This window comes from Puccinia triticina, chromosome 1A, assembly GCF_026914185.1.
Source record: "Puccinia triticina chromosome 1A, complete sequence".
Lineage (NCBI taxonomy): Eukaryota > Fungi > Basidiomycota > Pucciniomycetes > Pucciniales > Pucciniaceae > Puccinia > Puccinia triticina.
This window is the reverse complement of record NC_070558.1, coordinates 3046406-3071584: the sequence shown is the minus strand read 5'-3', so window position 1 is coordinate 3071584 and position 25179 is coordinate 3046406. Positions and strand designations below refer to the sequence as shown.

General features: G+C 46.7%; 6 protein-coding genes across 6 annotated transcripts; 4 read left to right on the top strand and 2 right to left on the bottom strand.

Annotated features, from left to right (window-relative positions):
* Positions 1-4311: 4311 nt before the first annotated feature.
* Positions 4312-7846, bottom strand: PtA15_1A382 (uncharacterized protein; the record flags this gene model as incomplete). The annotated part of the gene is made up of 8 exons (XM_053165404.1): positions 4312-5254; positions 5334-5882; positions 5952-6147; positions 6228-6369; positions 6442-7103; positions 7173-7454; positions 7549-7683; positions 7765-7846. 8 exons carry the CDS (start codon positions 7844-7846, stop codon positions 4312-4314), a joined length of 2991 nt encoding a protein of 996 aa, XP_053016599.1.
* Positions 7847-8033: 187 nt separating this feature from the next.
* On the top strand, positions 8034-9485 carry PtA15_1A381 (uncharacterized protein; the record flags this gene model as incomplete). The annotated part of the gene is made up of 7 exons (XM_053165403.1): positions 8034-8229; positions 8300-8382; positions 8463-8541; positions 8627-8744; positions 8823-9151; positions 9262-9366; positions 9451-9485. 7 exons carry the CDS (start codon positions 8034-8036, stop codon positions 9483-9485), a joined length of 945 nt encoding a protein of 314 aa, XP_053016598.1.
* A 2193-nt stretch (positions 9486-11678) lies between these two features.
* PtA15_1A380 (uncharacterized protein) lies at positions 11679-13538 on the bottom strand (the record flags this gene model as incomplete). Its single annotated transcript, XM_053165402.1, has 6 exons — positions 11679-11752; positions 11845-12286; positions 12371-13024; positions 13088-13177; positions 13255-13388; positions 13475-13538. The coding sequence occupies 6 exons, from the start codon at positions 13536-13538 to the stop codon at positions 11679-11681; spliced, it is 1458 nt and encodes a 485-aa protein (XP_053016597.1).
* A 403-nt stretch (positions 13539-13941) lies between these two features.
* On the top strand, positions 13942-15477 carry PtA15_1A379 (uncharacterized protein; the record flags this gene model as incomplete). The annotated part of the gene is made up of 1 exon (XM_053165400.1): positions 13942-15477. The coding sequence occupies one exon, from the start codon at positions 13942-13944 to the stop codon at positions 15475-15477; it is 1536 nt and encodes a 511-aa protein (XP_053016596.1).
* A 3458-nt stretch (positions 15478-18935) lies between these two features.
* Positions 18936-20510, top strand: PtA15_1A378 (uncharacterized protein; the record flags this gene model as incomplete). The annotated part of the gene is made up of 1 exon (XM_053165399.1): positions 18936-20510. The coding sequence occupies one exon, from the start codon at positions 18936-18938 to the stop codon at positions 20508-20510; it is 1575 nt and encodes a 524-aa protein (XP_053016595.1).
* Positions 20511-21146: 636 nt separating this feature from the next.
* On the top strand, positions 21147-22436 carry PtA15_1A377 (uncharacterized protein; the record flags this gene model as incomplete). The annotated part of the gene is made up of 4 exons (XM_053165398.1): positions 21147-21704; positions 21789-21976; positions 22058-22181; positions 22245-22436. The coding sequence occupies 4 exons, from the start codon at positions 21147-21149 to the stop codon at positions 22434-22436; spliced, it is 1062 nt and encodes a 353-aa protein (XP_053016594.1).
* Between the last annotated feature and the right edge of the window lie 2743 nt (positions 22437-25179).

Genomic DNA, 25179 nt, shown 5'->3' with positions numbered 1-25179 from the left:
CGCACAGAGCTCGCCCAGTCATATTTCCTTAGTCTCTCTAGCCCATCCCAGACAACACCTTGAGTGTGCCTTGAGTTGCTTTCAGGTACAGATAGCGCACAGACTTATCTTATATTCATTTGTTACTCGCTGTTATGTACTAGCTTCTGATAAGCAATAAACCTTTCAGTTGCTCCTATTCTTTCAAAAGAGCCCCGGCTCTGGTTTGGCCTAGTTTCGGAACTATGGCTCAACCTCCAAAGCCAGCTCGCCTTGATGAAGTGTCAAAGCACGCCCTACTTGCGTGCATGCTACAGCTTACTGATAGCATCCATGACGTCCATAATCTCCAGAAGAGTTTTGGACTCCCATTGGGCTAAATTAGTGCCACATCCTTGTCAATAGGGCTATGCCACATCGACGGCATCCCGTCTTGGTGTTGGACTCTCAAATCCGGGTGGGTCGTATAACCCAATGGCGTAACCAAGCCATGCAGACGGCATCAAGGCACTCTTGGCATCCTGTCAGCTCCCAGACAGATCAGAAGCTGTGAGAATTCCAGCTTAGGTGAATGGTGTCTTTCTCATAAATTGAGAAAGATATCGGGAACTAAATTAGCTGCGGAAACAGGTGAGCAAAGCAAACCATTTCCGCAGTCCAAAATCAGCGCCGCGGGGGTTGAAACTGAATTCATCTTCTTGATGACAGCAGGGACATCGCACGTGAGCAGCAAGATTAGGCTTCAGGAGAACTCCGGCCCAAGATCGCTCATTGAGAGAATTACGGCTAGCACCAAAGGTAAGCGGCTGTATACAAACTCAAGAGAACAGATCAGAAAGGTGCTAAAGCCCTTTTTTGTCAATCTAGACAAAACTGTCGAAGAAAGAAAGGCCAATCACACCAATACCTCTCAAAGAGCAGGAAAAGATATCGGTAAGTGATCTGTGCTCCAGGCATAGAGAGCGAGAACCAAGCGCAGATGCTGAAGCAACGAAACTATAACATAGATAATGTTGCAACTCTTCTGCGCCGAATCGCCAACACCAAGTGAAAAATCACCTGAGTCGAAAGACCATTTTGAGTAAGGCGAACGCAAACCTCAGGAGATACAAGGAGTGAAGTGGCAAAAGCTAATACTGAACTCTCTTCCGGAGCAGATTAGCGTCACCATCAACGAGGATTCATACCTTTCTTATATTCTCTTATCTTCATCTCTATCCTTAAGTAGAGAGCGGCCAAGGTTCTGCTCTTAGGTAAAAGACAACTCCCTTTTATTTATTCCCATCTCTTAATTGTAATTACAATACAACTTAGTCTAACGGGAATAAAAAACTCTTAGTCCTTTACATTCTTTCAGAAGCCACTTGTGGTCATCCTCATGCCCAAAAACAAGAGAAAAGAGGGAAAAAAGAAGAAAGGGTTCTATAAGCAACTTTTAACGGTATGGAGGATGATAATCAAGTACTAGGGTTGCCAACAAAATCAAGAGTGAAATTGCGCAAGACGCCAAACTTCGGAAGTGGGATGGGGAGATTAAATTTTCCAGTGAGAGCTTTAGGGAGAGAGAAGTGATCAGCAGGGTGTTTAGGAGCGGTTGACAAAGGGTGAGATTTTGGCGAATGGCTGCTAGGGGCAAGAGAAGATGTAGTGGGAGAGGGATGTGTGTCAATAGGGGCGGAGGATTTGAACTAGCCAAGCAACTTGTGAGAAGTCATGGTGCCAGGCTGCAGGTCATATATCCAACCGCGTTGGTTGATGAACGCAAAGAAGTCGTTAGGGACCTGCAAATGTCTGAGCGTTTGTTTCCGTTTGAAGTGTTCATTACCGTTGAGTTCTTTTCCGGGAAAGCTGAGATGGTATTGGGTTGGTATGGCGGGATGGATGCCGGTTGGGCTGGGCTGTTGCCGAATCAACTGCCTACGGCGGTGTATTGCTGACCAACGGTACAACTAAGTTCTACTGTTGGATTAGTGCAGTAAAGTGCTGCATACATGTACTGTATGCCTGCAAATTGTTTTGATAACAAAAATTTGAAAATTTTTGATCCCAGATGACCTCCTCAAGGTCACTTGGGCTATTTTTGAATCTGTACATAAAAAAATCCAGACAAAAAACATCTCAAATGAATTTGGATTTTTTTTCAATAAAATTCCAATAAGTGTTTATAATTGGGCCCTAAGTCACTTGGCTTGTGTATGAGGATTGGGAAAAAGTGGCTTTTTTTAAAGCTCTCTACAGCTACCCTCACGCCCTCAGCATTTGGCAGTTACCAAGTTTCCCACCAAAATAAGTGGCTTATCTGGGAGAATCAAGCCGTGCGCTTCATGATGTTGGAAATGCTCAGCAGGTTCTCCCAGCTGACTCTTTTTGATTGCAAGCAACATTTGGCTTTTTCATGTTCAGTCTGTATCATCCACCACATCTGACACTTGACATCAACTGCATAGAATACAGCTGGTGAAATCAGAAGCTTGCACCATAATAAGGGCCCAATTATAAACAGTTATCAAAGTTTTATTGTAATATATTCCAAACTTGATTCAAAACAAAATCTCTTAGGCCCTGTTTGGCAGTGTGATTATTACGCAATAAATAATCTTGCCATGTCCCCCTACATTGTGTAAGACATTACTTTTCCGCCTGATCTTTTGGAAGTAAACTGCCAAGCCTTATGAGGGTTTACTTTCAAAAGATTATCCTAAGAAGACATGTTTTACCATATGTAATTTAGCATGTTTCCTATTATTACACTGCATAATATGACGCTGCCAAACAGGGCCTTAAATTTTTGTGGCAAATACAGGCCCAAATATGTTTCAAAAAAGCCTGGATAATATGTACAATTATAAACCTGCGGGCCACACAACAGGAATTCCAAATTCCAGGCCAACACCGCCTGTTCCGCCCCCCCCCCCCCGCCCGTGGAGCATACATTTTGGCAGTTGAAGAACCACTTCCGTCTCCTCCTGATGGCTGAGGCTGCATGGCCGATACGCGCGCGGTCAAACACTTTTGTGTGTATGATTCTACACAACCTTCTCAATTGCCGACGGGCCCTTTACCTCCAGGACTGGTATGATTGATTGACACTTGAACAGTTGTATGGCCAGAGGATCCCTTGCAATCTGGGGAACGTTGCAGATGATACTTGGGCGCCTGGTGAACACATCCCCTCGATGTGGACTCGACAGGACCCGATCAGAGATCTCCTGTGCACCCGAGGCAGAGACCTGTAATACATGCATTTGGCACACGGAATTTGGAAATGCTTCCGGCGGCTGGGCTGTTGCCAAATCTCAACTGCCTGCGGCTGTGTATTGCTGACCAACGGTACAACTAAGTTCTACCGTTGGATTAGTGCGGTACAGTGTTGCATACATGTACTGTATGCCTGTAAATAGCTTTGATAACAGAAATTTGAAAATTTTTGATCCCAAATGACCTCCTCGAGGTCACTTGGGCTATTTTTGAATCTGTACATAAAAAAATCCAGACAAAAAAAGTTTTGAATGAATTTGGATTTTTTTTGAATAAAATTCCAATAACTGTTTATAATTGGGCCCTAACAGACCCAAACACCATGGTATGTGTGTATTGTTTGATGCAGTGCCGATGCATGGAAGACGCTGGACTACAGGCAGATGCCATAACACATATTCCAGATGCGCACAAAACTTCATGGCAGCGTTGTGACCCAACCTTGAGAGCTGAAGGGAAGCGGTCAAGGTGAGCAGATGCGCACAAGTGAGGCCATCATTTAAGTCAAAACAAGGAAGCAAAATGTTCAGAAAAGCATGAGTAGGTTGAGTTTTAAAATTTTCCCCAGCCATTTGCTTAATCCTCACCATAGCCCGTAAGTCCCTCCTTCGGAGGTCGCTTCGCTCGGACTTAGCTAAGTTGGACAAATTCTGCCACAAAACTTTGACCTTCAGATAGAACCTTTGGAGTGAAGGCGTATGTACAAAGAGCTTTGATGACACCCAGTTTCAAAAAAAAACTGTGTCTGATGGGAGCCCGACAAAACAAAGTTGTGTGACTCATATTGTTAGATAGGCTTACTACCATTTTCTACATCTATCTTTCTTAGGGGGATTAATCCCGCGGCAAACTGTGATGTGACGCCTGTCAAGGGGCAGCAGACAAATTGTCGTGCATGTTTCTAACATCCATGATCCTCAAGTATAACATAAGCAATATTTATCCGTATGTACAAGATACTTTCTTTTCTGATTGAACGTGAGGAGAAATGCTCAGGGAACAGCAACAAAGCAAGCACAAATGCAAGTTTCAAAACTAGGTTTAATTCTTTCGTCAATGTCAGTGAGAAGAAAATCAGTGGGACTTGGATTTTGGCGAAATAGAAGAGTGATGAGTAGAGACCAAATCGAGCAAAAGGAAGTCGCCCAGGAAATGCAACAAGATCATGAAGACTAACAACAAGGATGAGATAGCGAAGTGGGAAATGGATTGACCGATCTCGAGCCAGGAGCCGACATCATTAACCAAGAAGAAGAAGTTCAGGCTCATCAGATCGGTGATTGTCAAGCTTGAAACAAACAGGGAAAACTTTGGCAAGCCTAATCTGAAGTTCAAAGTACTAAAGACTGATGAGACGATCAGGAAAGGAATCAAGATCTTGAAGAGTAGTAAGGATGACATCAAGAATGGGTTGAAGATCGGCACCAGTCTGTAGACTGGCTCCAAATAAAACGAGGAGATCGAGCCCACATTACCCGTCCCGAAAAATCCGACGTGGATAAAAAACAGATAAAATAAACTCAATCTACTGTGGTGTAATCGAAACTTCGAAATCGGTCCGGTCGATTTCCCGACCCCCGATCTGGATTCGCGTTCTTTGGCAGATTTTTCCTGAGATTCGTCGAACCGAGTCAACTGTATCTCCACCTCAAGCCAAATCAACAACGAGCCAGCGAAGGCCAAATAGAAAAGCGCCTCGTACGATAATGATAAGATGATGAAAACAGGAGCGTAAGCGAAGACGATTTCGACCAATCGGGAGGTCAATAGAGAGTCCTGGGTTTCGCAAGAGGGTTTTGAGCGTCGAGGCAAGAGAGGGAGAATAGAGGAAGCAAGAAGCAGCCATCCGAGTGCTTGATTGACAAGTGGGAGTCCCTGCTTTTGCTGAAGCCTCCTGGTCGAGTCAATGGTAACCAGAAGAGTGATTGAGATCAAGGCTAACTGGCTTCGAGAGGGGCTGCCATACTTCCGACGGATAATATATCCAGCGTACAGAAAGGCCAAACCCCCGATAGCGCTATAATGAATTCAGAAGAAAAGTTAATACCAAATAGACATGTGTCAAGGCTGGATCAGAACAGCGGACTCAAACTAACATGACCAGAATACTTTCCCCTTTCTCAACAGGTAGGATCGTAAATAAGCTGGTGAATATCGAAGCAATAGCCCACGCTTTGAGTAATGATCGATTTTCTTCTTTGAATCGGGACGAGAGCGCTAGGGTAGGCCATATCACGCCGATTACAATCCATCCAATCGTCCAAGCCATTCGATGAAAGTACCCTAATACCATAAATTCTAAACTCATCAAGGTGGCCAAGATGGTAGCCCAAATACGAGTCGGAGATGATGAGCTGCTGGATGTCCAATCGACGAGGTCTTGTAGGGTATCGACATCGTCAATGATCTGACCCCAGAAGTACGCCGGGAAGAACACGTATAAATAATACGTGATCGGGCTGTGCTCCAGATAAAAATATAGACTTGTGACCGCAAACACAACAGCGCCGAAGATCGACCCGAACCTTACGTGGTCACGAGGTGAAGGAGAGATGATGTAGGTGCGCAGGACAAAGATGGCAGTGTAAACCATCCATCCCACATATCCAATGACGATGATTGTGCGAAGTCGGAACCAGTCGTACCTATCGTAAGAAAACAAGATTAGTGAGTTATCATCAAGTTTACAAGCGCTGGAGCTCTGGACTTCCCACCTTTGCAAGTATTTCAAACCCTGTAGTGCTAAAGTTTGCAACTCACTACAGGCCCTGATTGCCTCATCATTGCGATCAGTGATAATCATTCTATGAATAAGAAATAATCGTTCGGATATGGACGGTTTGTTCAAAGTTTCTTGATCCGGTAAGCCAGGGAAAGAGCGGAAAGCAAATTTTGTCGACGCCTTAAGCTCTTTCAGAGCAATGAAGGATGTATCTTAGCGACACCAAGTCCGTAAGAAGGAATAATCACTACAGCTCCTCTTCTCTCACCATGCTTCGTCTGATATTGGTGCAGGATCTCCCGGGTGTTGGCGTAGGTGGCCCTGGCGAGTTCTGTTCGGGAGCCATTCAGATAGTCCAGGGGTAGACGTCCCACAGAATTCGAAGGCACGTGGATTCCAGCAAGGGCAGCCTAAAACAGTCATAAAGGAGTCAGCATGAAAAGTCCTCAGAAATTTGCAAGAGATTGTTCAAGCGTACACACCATGAGGGCAGCAATATCAGCTTGTTCCACGTCTTTTCTTTGGGTCATGTTGAGGTTCCAGTTTTGGTAGTACGGATCAAGTTTGAGAGAGCCGTCATCAACAAATGGAGTGCCTTCCATACTTTTTTGGATCCCGCTTCCCCAAGCAACGAGTGGGGTGCGGGTATTGTCCGGGTCCCCATCCCCGTGATTGCCAATGTTACTCATTCCATGATCGGCCGTGAAAATGAAAGCCGTGCGGTCGTCGCCGTAAAAGTTTTCTAAGAGCTCTTGCGTGCCTCGTACGACTTGATCAACCACTTGGATATTCCGGAAGTATTCCGGAGAGTGAGGGCGATAAGAGTGGCCGGTAGTATCTAATCCAAGAAGATGTAAGAAGAAGAAGACTTGATCTGAGTTGAGCTGGCGATCGAGGGAGCTGCCTGGACCGGCTCGCTTGGCATCGGATAATAAACGTCTCAGTCGTTCGAGTACCCATATGTCTAGTTGGGCCGCGTCTTTGGTGAAGTCTTCAGCAGCTTCGTCATAACTCCAAGCATCCACTCGCGAGGGATCAGATGCACCATGTTTAAACATGGGTAATATGTCTGGGGATCCAAAGGTGAAGCTGTGTGAAGATTGATTGAAGACTGAATCGAAGTTGACCGGATTCATTTTCCAGCCTAGTTGATGAGAGAGATTGATGGGAAGATGAGCATTTGAAGAAGACAGTCGAGCGGATAACCACTCACCTCGAGTGACGGCACTTACATCCTCATACATTCCAGCGATGATGGCTACGTGACCCGGCCTACTCTCTGTTGGGACGCGTGTATGACTGACTCCCCAGCTTGCTTCGCCAGTCTCGATCAGAGCCCTTAGGTAAGGCGCCGGAGTGATTTGGTTGCCGTGGACCCGGTCCTCCTCGGAGATCGGTATCGGCTTGAGATCTGGCAGGATTGGGACAGGCAGAGATGGATAGAAGGGCGGATTAGGAAACAAGGAGAATAACTTATCCGCTCTCAAGCCATCACCTACAAGCACACAAAGATCAACCAATAAACGCATCAAGTTTGTATTTCAAGCTGTTTTGGGAAGGAGGCTGGATGACAATCATACTAAACACACCTACAATCAAAACTACCCGACTGGCAAGGGGCTTGGCGTGCACTCGTGAGGCGGGCGGTTCACCCTGAATAGGATCCAAAGGGCTGAAGCGCTGGGGTACTCTGACGACTGGACTGATGAAATACACATCGAATACTATGTTGTCACGCAAAAGGGATCGATCAGCATCCGGAGTCCGGAGTCTGGATCAAGAAAGAAACGGCAGAAGCAACTTACTTGACATGAGATAAACCGCATGGAAGACAAATCCGATCGAAAGCAGCCAAGCTGGTCCGCCGAAAGCCCGGGAAGTTATCATGATGACCGTCGCGAGCGTGGATGGAGAGCGATGAGGATGAAACCCAAGCGGACTGACCAATGGTGTCCCCTATAAATACTGCCCGGCTTACATAATCACCACCAAACCCAGCCAGCCATCCACCCACCGCCCGCCTGGCTCCCCGCACCCCCAGACCCACAACAACTCACCCAACAACTTCGAGACGATGAACCAACAGGGGCGAGAGTTTGCGAAACTGCTAGCCAAACAGGCCCGAGTGTTCGGCCAGTCCGGCCCAGGACGAGGCGGCAAGTCCAACTTCGGCGGTGGGTCATCAGGCGTCGGGAATTCCCTGGTTGGGGCCGGTGGGCTACTGCTCCTTGGTGGGGCGGCAATCACCCTGAACTCGGCACTCTTTAACGGTGCGTCCGAGTAGATACCCGCCATCGTACATGCTCAGCTCACTCAACCAGCACGATCGTCTGTGTTCAGTCGATGGAGGCCACCGGGCCATCAAGTATACTCGAATTCATGGGGTCAAACCGGATGTATATGGGGAAGGAACTCATTTTGTGGTCAGTCCCTCTAAGCCGCCTTCATCCTTTCATTTACCTCATACCGATCATTAGCGTTCCTCTGATGTGGTATGGTTTAGATCCCTTGGTTGGAGACCCCGATCATCTATGATGTTCGGGCGAAACCTAGAACAATTGCATCCCTCACTGGCACGAAAGGTATATAAATTTGCTACATCCAAGATTGATAGTGCCCGAAAGCCAAAAAGAGGCACCTGAAGGAACTAACTTCAACCCAAATCAGATCTCCAGATGGTCAATATCACTTGTCGAGTTTTATCCCGCCCTAACGTCGACTCCCTGGCAACGATATATCGAGAACTTGGCTCGGATTATGATGAGCGCGTATTGCCCAGCATAGTGTAAATTTCCATGGCTTTTTTCTTTGGATCTGATCCGTTACTGACAACAATCCGAATGATCAAATTGAATTGGCTCAGAAATGAAGTGCTAAAATCGGTAGTAGCCCAGTTCAACGCATCCCAACTGATTGGTCAACGAGAGATGGTCTCCCGGCTTGTTCGAGAAAACCTTACCCGTCGAGCCTCCCGCTTCAACCTCACGCTAGACGACGTTTCGATCACCCATGTCACTTTCTCGCCTGCTTTCAGTGAGGCGGTCGAGAGCAAACAGATTGCTCAACAAACCGCCCAACGAGCTGCCTTCCTGGTCGATCAAGCCATCCAAGAAAAACAGGCCACTAAAATTCGCGCTCAGGGTGAGGCTCGGAGTGCAGAGTTGATTGGTGAGGCTGTCAAACAGAATCGAGGTCAGTCAATCTGCATCTCCTCCTGTCTCCCCCCCTATATTTTGTGCTAGAAAATGAGCTCTGACCAAGGATCCCTTAACTGACATGAATCCTTCATTTGATTCTCACAGGGTTCTTGCAACTCAGAAGGCTCGAAGCTGCACGTGAGATTGCTGGGGTGGTTGCCCAAAGTGGGAACAGACTGATTCTGGACTCAGACACATTAATGTTAAATGGTACAGTACCCTTTACTTTGTTCACCCGCCGACCTATCGAACCCATCACTGACTCGCTCGTTGTGAAATTGTTCCTTAATCAAGTCAATGATGAATCCCTCAACCGACAAAAAAAGTGATTCAAAACCACATCGAAATAGACTTGGTTTTTTGATTGCATGGTGGTCTCTCTCTTCGGTCAGCTTGTAAATCCCACTTGCGCCAAGTCGAGTTTGATTATATCCATCCCATATACCATAACTGAGCAAAAGGTTACGTATAAAATATACAAGTGAAATTTAAAGAAAACCTGTAATCCCATGGCCATTTGATAGTCTTGCCTTTCTCCTGTCGTTCGTTTTGACTGCTTTTGCTTCTTTGATGTGTGAGTGAGCAACGTACGACGCATGGCACACGCAAACATTTTTATTGTTTTTCGCCATTGCGGAAACCCTCTGCACACACAAACTTCTAAAAAAATTTAACACAGGCAGTGTGCTAGTCTGAATAGTCTTTTAAATGATTTGTTTCTGGTTTGAATGTTACTAGTTGCGGGCAAGTTCCAGCTTTCAGATTGTCGTTTTTTATCTTATCAGACACAGACGGGCAAATCCCCCGGTTATTTATGAAGCGTAGAGAATCATGCTATCTAGGCTTATGACAATGTTTGTAGATGTAGGCTGCGAGAAAAAAAGATACAAAAAAATACAATGATGCGGTTATCCTTCTGGAATATCACCACCATCATCAACTGAAAACCGACAAAATTTTCACTTTTTTTGGCAGCATTTTCCCCAACCCAGCTGGAGGTACGTGCCGCCGGTACCAGAGGTACCAGCAGTGTAAATATTCGGCAGATGAGGTTATTCTTGAGCACGATCCTCATCCTGATCCATTTCATTCCCGGGGTTCGTGACGGCGGGCTTGCGCCGGACGGATGCCTAGCTGATCTCGGCGCATTGACAGCGGCTGCTCCGGGGGGGCTTGACCTCGCCCGGCGGCCTTGGGCCGGGCACCTTCAGCGACCTGGCCTCGTTCTTCTGTGCCACTTTGGCGATACCAACGAGCTCGGACTAGCTTCTGCTTAACTAAGCGGCCTCTCGAACGGAGGACCCCGCCCGGAGGGCTCTCCTTAAGAGAGGCTTTTGAATAATTTCACTAAGGAGAAGGCTACATACAAGGTTCTGGTGGGCAGCTCCCCTTGGGAAGCAATCTACCATGCATAAACCTTACTGACAGGTGGAGCAGACGAAATCAGCAGTGGATTTTTGCCAACGTGAACCCCCCTAATGTCTGCAAGCTTGCAGACAAAGGAAGAAGAGTCTTATTGGTTGCAGTGTTTCCAGCGCCATCAAGGGAATGTGGCCTGGTCGAGATGTATGAGGCCTGGTCGAGATGTATGAGGCCTGGTCGAGATGTATGAGGCCTGGTCGAGATGTATGAGGCCTGGTCGAGATGTATGAGGGCTGGTCGAGATGTATGAGGCCACCCATGGCAGATTGGAGCGCATTGTCCTTTTGAGGATTTCCTGAAGGACTGTGTTCATTCATGTTGAGAACTGAGCTGCAGTGAGCTGGTGTGGCTTAGCACCAGGCCATGCTGAGCTAATCTGGAAGAACACATGGAATTAACCTAGAAGAACTCAGGTTCAGGTTAAAGCATGAACCTTCTTCTTGCATGTCAACTGACAGGGAGTTTTTCTCTCAGGGCTGTGTATTCTCTCTGCTTCCAGTGCACACATTGTGCAAAGAGCTTGGCACCCTGATTTAACAAATTTTGGCTGATGGAAACCCGGCAAAGCATAAGCTATGTGACTCATGCATGTTGTACCGACTTATCTGCCATCTTTTCTTTCTCTATTTTTTCGGGGGGTTAAACGCGTTATAAACTGTGATATCACGCTGTAGGTTTCTGTCCAGGGGATGGACATCCGTGTGCAGAAGACCCTTTCTTTTCTGAATGCATGCGAGGACAAATGCTCAAGGAGGCACAACAAAGTAAACACAAATGCAAGTTTCAAAGCTACCTTCAATCCTTTCCACAGTGTCAGTGAGAAGGAGATTAATAGGACTTAGATTTTGGCGAAATAGGAGGAGATGAGTGGAGACCAAATCAATGCAAGTTCGCCAATCATCCCGTGGTGTATGCAAATGGATCCAAGAAAAAAAATCTGCTAGCTATTTACGTGCCCGACGCTCGTGTGTAGCGGAGTTGATTGAACTAACTGCCTACGAGTTCGAAAATGCGGAGGGAAAAGGGTAAAAGGATAAACATATCCGCAAGACTGGCCCTATTTGTGTTCCTTGGCTTATTCTTCAAGAGCCAGCGAGTACCTAAACATGGAGCACAGCGTGTTCTGAAGCATGTATGTACTCTTGGTAAGGTGCGAGCGCTGGTGTCACCCAATCTGTGAGGGAGAATGCCATGAAAATTAGTTAGGGAGAGGTCAACACATGACAACGTTATTCGAATAGAAACGGATTTGAATCTGAGAATGACCTTTGATAAAGTGGTCGACTTGTTGGGGAGCGCGACCTATGAAGGTTGTTGGGTCGAGTAGTTGGTCCAATTTGGAATGGATTGGCTCGAAGAACGGGTCTTTTCTGATACGCTCGATCAAGTCGTTATCTCCACCTTCCTCTTTGATCACTTTCGCGGCCTGATGACTCAACACTCTGATCTGCTCGTGGCAATGTTGTCGATCTCCTCCCAACCTGACCATCTCCATTATGATGTTTTCTGTGGCCATGAACGGTAGCTCGGCATGAATGTGTCGCGAGATGATGGCTGGGTAGACGACCATCCCTTCGCTAACGTTTTGTAAGGTGGTGAGGATGATGTCTGCCGTTAAAAAGGCCTCTGGAATCGTAACTCGTCGATTCGCAGAGTCATCTAGGGTTCTCTCAAACCATTGTACCGAGGCGGTCATCATCGCATTTTGCTTCGAAGGAGAAAAAAGTACGGGGAATGGGATCAGAAACAGAAAAGGCATAGGGAATGATGAGTCTGAATAGAAAATACTGACTTGCAGGACCATAAGATGTCTAGCGAGTGAACAGATGCGCTCACAGCGCATCGGGTTCCGTTTGTATGCCATTGCGCTACTTCCTATTTGGCTAGACTCGAAAGGCTCCTCGATTTCTTTGAGATTGGCCAATAATCGGATGTCGGTGGCGATTTTATGAGCGGTGGCGCCGAGGGAAGAGAGTGGAGCCAAGGAATCGATGTCAATCTTGCGACTGTAAGTCTGACCTGAGACCGGATAGGCGAATTTGAACCCGGATTTCTTGGTGACCAGCTCATCGAGTTTTTCGACTAATTCATGGTTGCCATCAAAGAGTGCCAGGAATGAAGCCTGGGTCCCAGTTGTACCCTTGACCCCACGGAAACCTAGATCCTCGTTGGCTCGTACCAGATTCCTCAAGTCCATCAATAGCTCTTGGATCCACAGGGTCGCTCGTTTCCCGACGGTCGTCAACTGTGCTGGCTGGAAGTGCGTCCAACCCAGCGTGGGTAAGTTTTTGTATTCTTCCGCAAACTTTGTTAGTCGCGAAATGACTACGGCCAGTTTGGGTATCAGGATTTCAAAGCCTCTGCGTAGGAAAATGAGATCGGCGTTGTCTGTGACGTAGCAAGATGTGGCACCAAGATGGATAATCGGCGCAGCCTTCGGGCAGACCTGGTAAATCGGAAGATGAAATCAATTAGACCCAGAAAACATAATGCAAGCGAGGAATCTTACCAGACCAAATGTGTGGACGTGGGCCATGACATCGTGTCTTCTCTTACGCTCCTCCTCAGCGGCTATTTCCATTTGTTTGTGGTCCAAAACCTTCGAGAAACAAACAAACAAAAAGCTTTTCGGTCGTAAGACTCCAACCAACACTACATAGAGGGTGGGAAAAGTACCAGATTGGCCCTCATTTCTGAAATCGCTTCTTCGGAGATGGGCAAACCAAGTTCCTTTTCTGCTTCAGCTAGAGAGAGCCATAGCTGCCGCCAAGTGCCAAACCGAGTTTGGCTCGAAAATAAGCTCGACATTTCTGTCGCAGAGGAAAATTAAAAAAATCATCAGCTGCCCATTTCCTTATCATGGAGATTTAAAAAAAAAAAAAAACTAATAACTGACCAACAGATGCATATCTGGAGGCCAATGGAGTCTGGTAAGTTTCCAGGGACGAGGCTGAAGGCATGGCGGTGGAAAGGTTCGAATTGGTCTAACTGCGTGTGGGTTGTCCGACGGATATTCACGGAAGTAGAAACACCCAAGTCAACATGCTACATCGAGAACTGTATTTACCAAAATACCGGACATAACAAATATGTATGTAAGATGAGATATTTGAATATTCAAATTGGCCCTTTCATAGAAAATAGCAACTCGAGCCTCTGGATGCGGACCACAGGGTTCAAGGACCCTTTGGCTGGTTGATAAGCAGGCCTCTGTCATTTGCCCACCTGCTTCTGACCTTGATAGTCTCTGAGATCCAGCCAGCCATATAAAGATTTCATCCCCATAATTTCCGACTGCTCAAACCGGAGCATACAGTTTTAAAGAAACCCCCATCTCGGCTCCGACTGTCTAGTTCCTCTATCATGGCCCCCGGCAATACCGACGCCCAGTCCCCGGACGTGAAGGAAGAAGATACTCCAGTGCCAGCAGACGAAGGTCAAGATTCAATATTCCTTTCGATTCGTCGGATTGAGGCGATCAGAGAGCTCTCTAGGGACATCACTCCTCTTCGGACTGACGGGAGCAATCTGAAAGCCTGGGTGAACGAACTCGATGAAACCTTAGCAGATTTGGTTGACCGTGAAAAATATCTCCAGTCAACTCCGCCGGTCCCATTGAATAAGACAGAAGACAAAGTGGCGCGCAGTTTGATCTATCGGACCATCCCTCGCGAATTGCGCTACTCCTTGCGCGACGCGTCTTCGGCCCACGCTGCCTACGATGCCATTGCTTCCCAATTCCTCCGAAACACGCGTACCGCCCACATGTCAGCTCTGGTCGACCTGTTCAACTTCAGGATGGAAGTCACCGAGGCCGGCCAGATCAGCCTTCTCTACGACCAAATATACAGAGGCTTGCGTGAACTGGTGGCCAGCGGATTCACCGTGACTGAGGACGCGCTACTGGGAGCTCTGTTTCAAATCGCTCTCGGCCGTTCGAACCTCGAGCTCTACTCCGCCGTCAGCCAATATTTCGATACCAGGATGAGCCGCGGGAACACTTCGGTCACTTCACAAGAGGTGGCGGCCGTCGCAAGGATGCAGATCGAAAATATGGGTCCGATCATGTCCGCCTCTGACGAAGCGGCGTTCGTCCACCAGCCTGATGATGCATCACCAGCCCCGCAAGCTTTTAACGAAGGAGTCCAGCCCCATGCCCAACAAACTGCGGAGCCAAATCTCACGACTCTGGCTCAACAAGCGGCCGAACTAAACGTGAATAACGATGCCGCCACCCGATTTCAGGCAAGTGCGAACGCGCAACACCAAGAGCTCTATGCAAATCATTCGCACCCAACACAGCACCCTTACTTGGTCCAACAGCAACACGGATGTTTTCCCAATGAATCTTCAGGTCCACACATTCATCAGCCCGTGCCGACTCATATACTTTCCTCGAACTCTGGCCCACAAGTAACTGATCCCACCTACAACGCCAATGGCACCAACGTCTGGGCCAATCAGTCTGGGCACCAAGTGTCGGCCCCCCAACAGCAAGCAAATCAACCATATGCTCTCCAGGTACCGCCTCCGAGTGTTAATGTCTGCCAAGCCAACGCCGCTCAGCAACCACCATCAGAGCCCACGGTTACTCAGGCCCCAGTCACCAAGCAAGCTACCGAGCACCCTGAAAGTACACTCAGCAGATCGACCCCGGTGAACTCGACTTCTCATCTACTCGTTCCCAGTGCCACCGGATCCGGTAACCACAGTGTGCCCAACGATTCCAATCTCTCTAAATCTTTCCATCCATATAACTCGACCTCTTCTAGCTCCCTCAACGCACCTTCGGCTGAGAGAAGGGCAAACTCCGCAGAACCCGTCTCTTCGAAGGAGGGCAAATCTGCGGGTGGTAAATCAACATCTTCAAAGAAGGTTCATTCCCAGAATCACCCTTAGGCCACCATGCTCCCCTCGGCTTTCTGCCCGCCTCCTGAACTTCTTGTGTCCCTGTTCTTTCTTGTTGGCCCTGTCACCCTTTTCTCCTTTTCTTTTTCAGGTTCAACCTTATATCCCTCATTCTTATCTAGGATACCTTATTTTGCCAGTTGAACAAAACAACAAAAGGAAAAAAGTTACAGAAACCAATGATGAATTGTGTGAAGTCCATTTCATTGTCTCATATGAATATGTAAAGAAAATCAAAACCCCGCCCCCCTGAGTCCAGGATCAATCTACTGGAGAGCTTGACTATGAGTGTGGTAATGTGAAAATTGGGTAGACCACATTCCTGTGGATACAGCTCACACGGCAAGGAATTTAATGTTGAATCATGTGTTGCAACACCCACACAAGTGTGTTGGGGTTACATCCGCAGTAACTGTGCAGCTTCTGCAGTGACTGCGCTTGCTTTCAATGTGTAACCAATTACATCATGGGTCCTTTGCTAATAGAGGCATACTGAGAAAATGCCACGCACTGGTCATTCTGTGGTAATTTCCATTCTTCCAGCATAAATTATGGCACACCCATCTCCCAGCTGGTATCAACTCCACTGTGTAACCACTCAGATCGGGTGATTTCTGCTTGGCAAGTAGATTAAACTGGCCCTCCTTTTGTACCAGTTATCCATACAGATTTTCTAGGCACACCCACAAATTGTTAAAACGGCCTGCAAGCTACCCAAGCCTGATATATCCTCTTGGAGCTCTCAATGAGAGCTCCACGGTGGCGGGTCACCAGGCCCAATGAAGCTTGAGGTACCTTGACTGGCCGCGGAGGCCGCCTGCTTGGCAAGCAAGTAATTGGCACCCAGTACATCCCCAGCCAAATGAAATCATTCACAAATGGCTTGTGCGCATTCAGTTCCAAGTTGGCACAGACAACCCCCAGAAGCAGGTACAAGTTTCATGCTTTTCACCCCAGCAATGGGACCAATAAAGCTTGGGGGATACTCCAGCTTGACAGGGGTATTTCCTGCTTGGCAAGCCCACACAATTTTCCTGCTTTGCTCGTGCAAAGCGGCAGGTGAAGCTTGAGGGATGTGTACCACATTGTCCAAGCCGGTACCAGCTTGTGCCAACTTGCCAGGCAGACCTTGGAAATTGCCTGGATTGGTTGTCTCATACATCCAATCCAGTGATGTGTTTGGTAGTTTGATTTCAAAATTCTTGATCTGGCCAGATTACAAGTGGTTTACTGTTATGAGCTGCAGCACGGGCTCCGCAGCGCAGACTCACATGTACATAGACTACATGTACATGTCACCAACCATTCTCAAGGTTCAAGAGCCTGGAGATCCAAGCCTCTTCCTCATCCGGCAATCTACCATCTTGGATCCAGAACCCTCAGAACCCCAGACCCCAGACTCTATCTTCCTCTCCACTAGAACAGACCATAACAGTTGCCTGGAATACAGGCTGCAATTTTTGTTTTTTTGTTTTTGCACTTGGTGGATTGATTTTGGCGGACCAGGTCCATTGCAAATAGATCTGTGTTGGACGTGGAATGTGGGTGTGTTAACAGTGCATGTTTTGGGATAGGAAACAGAAAAATGCATGAAAGAGATTGCCAAATTAGGAAAAATTGTTGTTTTGGAGTGAGGGTAGGATTGAGTGGCGGGCTGGGTCAGCTTTTTTGTAGAGAAGCGGAATAATGAGCCTTGGAACAGGAAAGAGGAGGGATAGAAGCAATACAGTTTGAGTTTCAACAAAGAACAGTGGGAAGAGAGATGGAACACCTTCATGTGTGCAGAAGACAAAGAAAGTCTGTGAGACTCCAAAGGAGGGACTTGGGCCTGTACCATAGGGCAATAGGGCATGAAAATTCAAATCTTCTAAATTTATCTTGCTAACAAATTGTTGGAACTTCATCATCTCCCGGTCTCTGTTCTTCTCTTTCTTCTCTGTCACTCCTTTCACTCCCTGTCACTCCTTTCTATCTCTCCAGAATGAATATGCAATTTGTCACCTTCTGTCCCACATCTTGTCCCCTTGGATGTAATAGCTTAAATTTTCTCTGTGTACATGGAAATCAATCATCAGTCTTCTGTGCCTTTTCCCTGAGACCCTTTGAATCTCTTGTAGTGATGAGCCTTTTTCCTCCTCACAACCTATCAGCCTTAGCCCTCAAAGAGGGCTTGTTTGTCTCTGTTCTTTGCCTTGGAGCCTTTTTCCACAAGGCCTTTGATTGCCCGTTTGGCATAGCTTCAACACAAATTCTTATAACTAAAACTGAAAATCACCAAAATGCAGTCTTGAGTCCAAAAGTGAAGAATTTAAACAGTTGAACTTGAACCCTGCTCTTGCTATTAATTTTCGTAGAGGACAATCAAAGTAGCAATTTTGCAAAATTGAAGCCAATGGTAGCCATTATTTGGAGTCTGCAGTTTATTTGAGTCTGAAACCCACAATGTTCAACAATTCTATGTCATTTAGGGTGTCCTAAAAAGTTGATTTTTGTGTATCATTTTACGTAAAATCATAAGATTTCATATCAAACTTTTGAGAGGTGTTTGAAAAGAAGAAAATCCTCAACTTTCACCAGGACAAAGGAAACTCCCCATAAATGGGGGCAATGTAAAATACAGAATTTCACCAAAATCCATACATATTTTGACTCCATTCATACAGGTTTTGTGACTACACTTAAGGGATTTCCCAGTTTTTCATACATTTTTAATGCCTACAATTGCTGCCAAGGGGGGGGGGGTGCAAAAAGAAAACAACCTGGGGCACCAATCTAGTAAGCCAAGGTGTGCTTCTGAGTGGGAGGTGGGGAGGCTTTTCTGGTGCACTCTCAGGAGTTTCATACATCTCAGTTACTACCCTCTCTTACCCAGGAAAAATTTCATCCACTTGAAGTGCTTACCATTGAGGGCAAAAAAGCCCATTTGTACCATTTTTGTGCCTACCGTTTTGGGTTTTTGCAAAAAACAATCAACCCCCATACATAGGGGGTCTATAGGGGTTTTGGGTCCTCTGTCACCCTCTACAACTTTTGAAAGTTGGACATGTAGATATGTATTGGATTTTATGTGGAAAGTGGTTTGAAAATCATGTTGAACACCATACATATTTGTAACAAAGTGTGATTATACATCTTCCCATTGACAGAACTCTCAGACTTATTATGCAGCGCGTTCGCGAAGATGGGTTCGCGTACAAAGGACTTGTTGTTTCTACATCTACCGTGTTCCAGATCCTCCCGCCTTTATTTATACCTCCCCTTGTGAAGCTGGAACTTGGGCGTTGCCGTTCTGCTTGGGATAGAAACGAACTCGGATACCCACCAAGGTCGGTCTGTCCGTCCAAGCTGCTCCTCATAGCTAACCATTCAGTTTGATCCCTCCTAGAATACTGAGTCGAATATATTGTTTGCTCCCTCTTGACTTCCCCCTTCGTCCCACACCCCAGATCATGACCTCCTCCAGCAATCAAAGTGGCACCAGCTGCAAGACCGCGGGCGATGACCCTCAGGATCCTATCCTTGCTTCCATACGCACCATGGAAGCCATCAGAGACTTTGCTACCGACATCATCCCTCTTCGCCCGGATGGAGCCAACATACACGAGTGGGTCGGCGAGATCGACAAAACCCTCTCGGACTTGGTCGATCGCGAGAAATACCTCCAGGGAACCCCCGTCGCCCCTTACAGCAAGGCCGAAGATAAAATAGCGCGTAACTTGATATACTGGACCATCCCACGCGAGCTACGATCTTGCATCAATGATGCCACCTCTGCTCATGACGCGTACAACGCCCTCAAAGCACAGTTCCTACGCAACAATCGTACATCTCATATGGCAGCCCTAGTCGATTTGTTCAACGTCCACGCGGAAATCAGCGAGCCTCATCACCTCACCACGCTTTACGACCGAATGTACAAGGGCGTAAACGAATTAGTGGCCAGCGGATTCGTTATCAACGAAGACACGTTGTTGGGAGCATTATTCCAAATTGCGGTCGGACGGGGAAACAGTCAACTCTACGCCGCCACTAGCCAGTGCCTTGATACCCTAGCTCCCAGCGATAGACCCGTCACCTCGCGTGAAGTAGCCGCTGCCGCCAGAATCCAATTCGAGCATTTAAGAAACACAGTCTTTGACGAAGATCCCATCACCACCCATCCGCCGAGCGAAGTGGCCGAATCGCTTCAGGCTCCCGTCACTGAAGAAGGCGATGTCACCCACCCACCCAATGACCCCAACCTCTCTACAAATGTTTCCGGTATGGCACACGCCGCACGACAGTCAGCTGAGCAACCACACCCAGCAAACGTACCAGCAAAACGCCAGAATCCGCCGGAGAAATCACAATTGCATCGTGAAAGTGGTTTGTCAAGCACTCGAGCAGACCAACCTGTCGCATCTAAGGAGTCTTCCTCTTCGGCTCCCAAAGAATCTGCCGCCCCACCCGTCATTCCAGCTACTCAACCAATAAAAACCTCCGATCAAGTCAACGTGCCAGTCAAGTCCGCCGCCCAAGCCACTCAAGCCACTCAGCCAATCAACACCACCGCTCAATTGCAGCCTTCTCTACTCGACAATGGCCCTACCAGCACTACCAGCGGTTCTGGAAAGGCACGCGCCATATCTCCCGCCCCAGCCAGTCGCTCAGGCTCTCCAAAGCCACCCACGACTACCAACACGGCTCCAGCTGGTCTGTTCGGCGCGACTCCGGCCACTAGTAGCCCATTAGTCACCAACATCACTCCGGCATCAAGCTCGACGACGTCCACTCCCACTCTATTTGGGAAAACTGTCCCAACCGCCGCTGCCACCAGTCTGTTCGGCAAGTCTGCCTCGACGGCCACCCCGCCAACCCCGGGTCTCTTTGGATCCCAGAGCAGTGCTCAATCTAACTCGAACAAGCCAACCATCTTCGGTGGCGGCTCGCTTTTCGGCATCCCGAACCCGGCTGCTAGTGCTACACCGGCCGCCAAATCTCCCGAGAAAAGCTCGACACCGTCCTTCAGCTTTGGAAGCCGCTAGATCTGTGACTGTTTCCTTTTTCAAAAATATGTTGCCCGTTGTTATGATGTAAAATCCCTCTGAGCGCTTGGATCCATTGCTAGTAAACTCGTTTTGGACACGCATCGAAAAAAACACAAAACAATCATGGGCGGTGAGCGCTGCTCAATGACTTGAATGCCTCAGACGGGAGACCGCGAATTCTTTCTTGCTTGAGAGAAAAGCAACTGTGATGCGTGTGCCTGATCTAGCGCAAGGCTATGTGGAGACATCCACCCATCTCATTGAGTGTCAGTGCTGGCATCGTGCTGACGGGGTGGATCCTGCATAGCAATGCTGCCACCAAAAGATCATCATCCGACTGCGCCTTTTGGTGAACGGATCATGCTATGTATGCAGCACATTCTCCACCGCAGCTCTGCAGAGCGCAGAAGTCTCAACGGAGTCTCCTGGGTGAAACACGGGTCTTCCCATTCGGACTGCCACCCTTCAGTGGGTGGGGAACAGGGCAGTGTGGGGCTGTGTCGGAGTCTCGGGAGGCCCGGGCAGGGGGAGCTGGCTTACATAAGCGGGCGCCGGGCCATAGACAAAAGGCGGTTGCTGCCGGCCACAGGCTCACCAGGAACCACTCCGCCACCAACGCACGCCAGCCACACAATGACCTCCGGCTCACTCTCATCCAGCGATACCCACGAAACCAACCTTCCATTCCCATCCTCGAGCGGCCATGAGGAACATCACACGCTGCCCGACCCAAGCAGCAAACCGGTTGCTCTCCGCTCTGCACTCAAACTATCCTCAACCTCCGCTCCGCCAGGCCCCCAGAACCCCCACATGCCCCCTTCGAAACACTCCGAGGAGCCACAAGACGGATTGCGCAGTGCTTCAAGTCCCAGTCTTCCGAGTTCCGCCGTCGCCCCGTCAACATCTTCGCCGTTGACCCCTGGGGGCTATCCTTCCCGGCCCAGTCTCTCTCGCGCTCGTTCCTCTGGAGAACTCCTCCCACCCGGCTATGAGCGGCGGGTTGGCTTCTCAACGATGGAAACCGAAGAACCGACCAACGGTGGCGGGACTGGTGCCGAATACAGCTTCACCCTCCAAGCAAAGAGCTCAAACTACAAGCCCCGTCGGGACTCGAGATGTTTCTTGGTGGCCACAGATGGCGAATCTTACTCGATTCAAGCACTTGACTGGCTGATGTCATCCTTGGTAGAGGTCAGTCTTTTTCCGCGGAGCGTTCCAGCACCATTATTTTTTGTAAAGGGCGTGCTTATTTCAGTTCATTTTGACTTTTCAAAGCATGGCGATGAGGTTGTTGTACTTCAAGCCGTAGAACCGGGGGGCTCGGCTCACAAGGATGTCGAAAAGGAGGAACATGCCAAAACAGAAGCCCAGGAAGTCCTTCGACACGTATTGACTAAAAACGACCGTCAGATTACTGTCACCGTCGAATTCGTCATCGGCCCTGCAATCAAAACTATCCAACGGTTCGTCCAATTCTCGTTTTCTCCCCCATTCTCAAACTGAAAGTCTCATGCATTCATCCTTCCTTCCCCTCACGTCTACAGAATGCTGGAGGTTTATCGGCCAGATTCGCTGGTCGTCGGAACCCGAGGAAAAAACCCGTCGGCTTGGCAGAAAGCGTTTTCACTCAGCTCTACCAGTCAATACCTAGTTGCCCGCTCACCCGTGGTAAGTTTCCACTCCGATCTGATGTTTCTTCAGATCCAGGATACTGACCCTTTGCCTCCCTAGCCTGTGATTGTAGTCAGACCGGAAAGAAAGGTTCGACAATCCAGGGAAGCTCGAGCCAAAGATCCCAAGCGACGATCCTACCAAACGTTGCTGGGACTGCCTTCCAAGCCTGTCCTCTCTCCCTTGCCGACTCGGTTCGAATCCGATCCAGACGCGAACGCATTAAGGAGAGAACAAACTAACCCAGTCTAGTCATACCATCTAACCAGGCAACCCCATTTTTTTCTATACCCCGCTTCCTGTTGCTTAATATCGTCTCCTTTTGCTTATCATCCCTTCCTATTGCTTTGTTGTTGTATTTTCTTGTGTCAGTCAAACTTATCAATTGGTGTCCACAATGTATCGGTATCATGCTTGTCTCTCATCCTCCACTCAGTATTCCTGACTATCTCGAAATGTATCTTGACAATTTACAATTTGATTGTGTATTGGTAAATTAGTCACCAGGAGCTTGCAGATCGCGACTCCCTGTGTGACTCTGTTCAAATACACATGTGGAATTCAATCACGTGCTGGTTGTGTTGAAAAACATTTCAACCCCCACAGGTCATGCAAATGATCTTCCATTTGCTCCTAGGAGTAATGTTGATGGTTAATTTTTGTTCTAGATAAATATCTGAGATAGAGCTGGCCACATAGCAAACTGAGACTAAGTAGCCTTTGGTAGAGAAAGAAAAAATGATGAGAATAAGCAACACCCAAAATGAAACATAACTATCTGCTTTTGAAACCTAGATATAAAAAAAGGAAAAGGTTGCAACAATGACAGAATCACTTCCATTCCTTGAGAAATTTGACCAATCTTTTCCCAGCTAGGCTTATTCCCTGAGTAATTTTTTTCCACCAGGGCAACTGTGGCTTGGTGGATGTGCCAGGAGTAGGTGGATGTGATGGATGGATAGGATCAGTGGGAGACACTCCTTGACTTTTTTGGCTGGCTGATTTCCCCAAATATCTTTCCTCTAACTCGGTTGCAATTTCTTTGAGGGACATCCCTGACTCAAGCTTTTCAGCAATTGGCTTTGGCCTTCATCAAAAAAAAAACAATCAGTTATGGCATTTGAATTTATCACAAAGAAATAATTCATCAGGAGGAAAAACTCAACAGTTTGTTGTTTTCTTGCAGCCATTTCAAATTAGAGCCAATCATGTGGGGGAGCCAAAATTTTTCATTGCGTCCATATTGACTGAAGAAAACAACTTTTCTATGCTGTCTGATTTGTGAAAATCAATGATGATACACATGTTAGTTTGTTATGCTCAGTGAAGTGGGGTATTTTGTTTTTTGCAGCTTGAATAGATACCTACAGAAACTCATCATTTTTCATATCTTGATTCAATTTCTCATCCATGCCAAAAATCTCTGGTCTCAGCTCTTCAAATTTTTCCCAAGAGCTAGGTAACAATTTTTCCTTGGAAATTAGTCAGATGTCTTGACTTGGATTCCTGTTTTGTTTGATCAAAAAATGCAAGGCTTACATGAATTTTCTGTCTGATTCTAGTGCTTTGGTTTTCAAAATTGAATGTTTGGGAAGTGAAACAGCATTATTTGTCAGGAATTGAGGATTCATTCAAACCAAAACTATCAACTTTGCTTTTTCTCCACTACACTCACGCTCTCTCCAACTGGTGTGTTGAATTTTTTTCCACTCTTTGTAAATTGGTTTGACATTTTTATACTCCCAGGGGTCTCCATACACGTCCAATTTATCATTTGCCATTTCCTCATACAAAAAGGATTCAAATTTCTTCTTGTTACTTTTGAAATAAGGATGATCATCTGTGAGAAGCTCAAGAATGTCTCGCAGATCACTGACTCATTTTCATCATCAAGGAAAACAGTATTTTTTGGTAACTTCAGTTCATGGAGTTTCTTTCCTTGGAATATGAAAAATGTGATGAAATACTTACGGAACTTTGAACTTTGGCTCCAAAAATTTCACTACATCATCCATATTTGTGTTCAGTTCTATGGAACTAACATATTCATTCCTTTGTAATAAAATGAAATCAATTTTTCTTTCTTATTTCAAAAAGGATCTCTCAATATCACTCACTTTCGATCATTCAAGTCAGCCCAAAACAGGTGATTCTTGATTATGTCTGATATCTTGAACTTTATGTTTTCTTTATCTTTCACATCTTGGATTTTTTTTGATTTTCTGGTTTTTCATTTTTAAAAAAGATAGAATCAGTTTTAAACAGCATTCACAAGTTGATAATTTATGAATTTGAGAATTCCTTTGTGCATGGACAAAAACTTCTTGGAATCAAGAAAATTGGAAGAGTCATTTTTGCAGCAAGTGGAGCTTATACATGCCCACAGAGGGGAAGCTGCACCAATATTTCTGATGTGTGAATGAGAAGCGCCAATCAAGATTGGAATCTGAGTGACAAGAGTTTCCATCTACACAAAAATTAATCCCATCAACTTGCTTTGCATGAAATTAACTCACTCAAAGTCATCAACAAAAGCATCCATCTTCTTTGGATCCGCCACCATCACCCGTATTGCAGTTACACGATATTCCCTTAATGTTCTGTTAAAACACCATTCTTTACTTCAGCCAAGAGCTCTGACTCATAAAATGATTGCATTTTTAATTTTTATCATCCAGCTTACATGTATCCTGCTGAACGTTCTGAATTTGTGGATGCAATCCAGTTCAATATTTTTGGGTTTGACTCTTCAAGAAGCTGGGCATATGTGATGGGACGCTTTTCCTTTCTATTCCAACAGATTGATTTATAAAGAAAGTTTTAAGTCCTAATTAATGTGAATGATATGCAAGGAAAAAATTAAAAAAACCTGACCTATAGTTTCCATAATTCTTTCCCATGCTATCAAAACATGAAAGGTAAAAGTAGGAGATTCAAGGCATCAATTTTATGTAGGAATCACTCCTTTTGAAATACTTGAGGAATGGCAAATTTG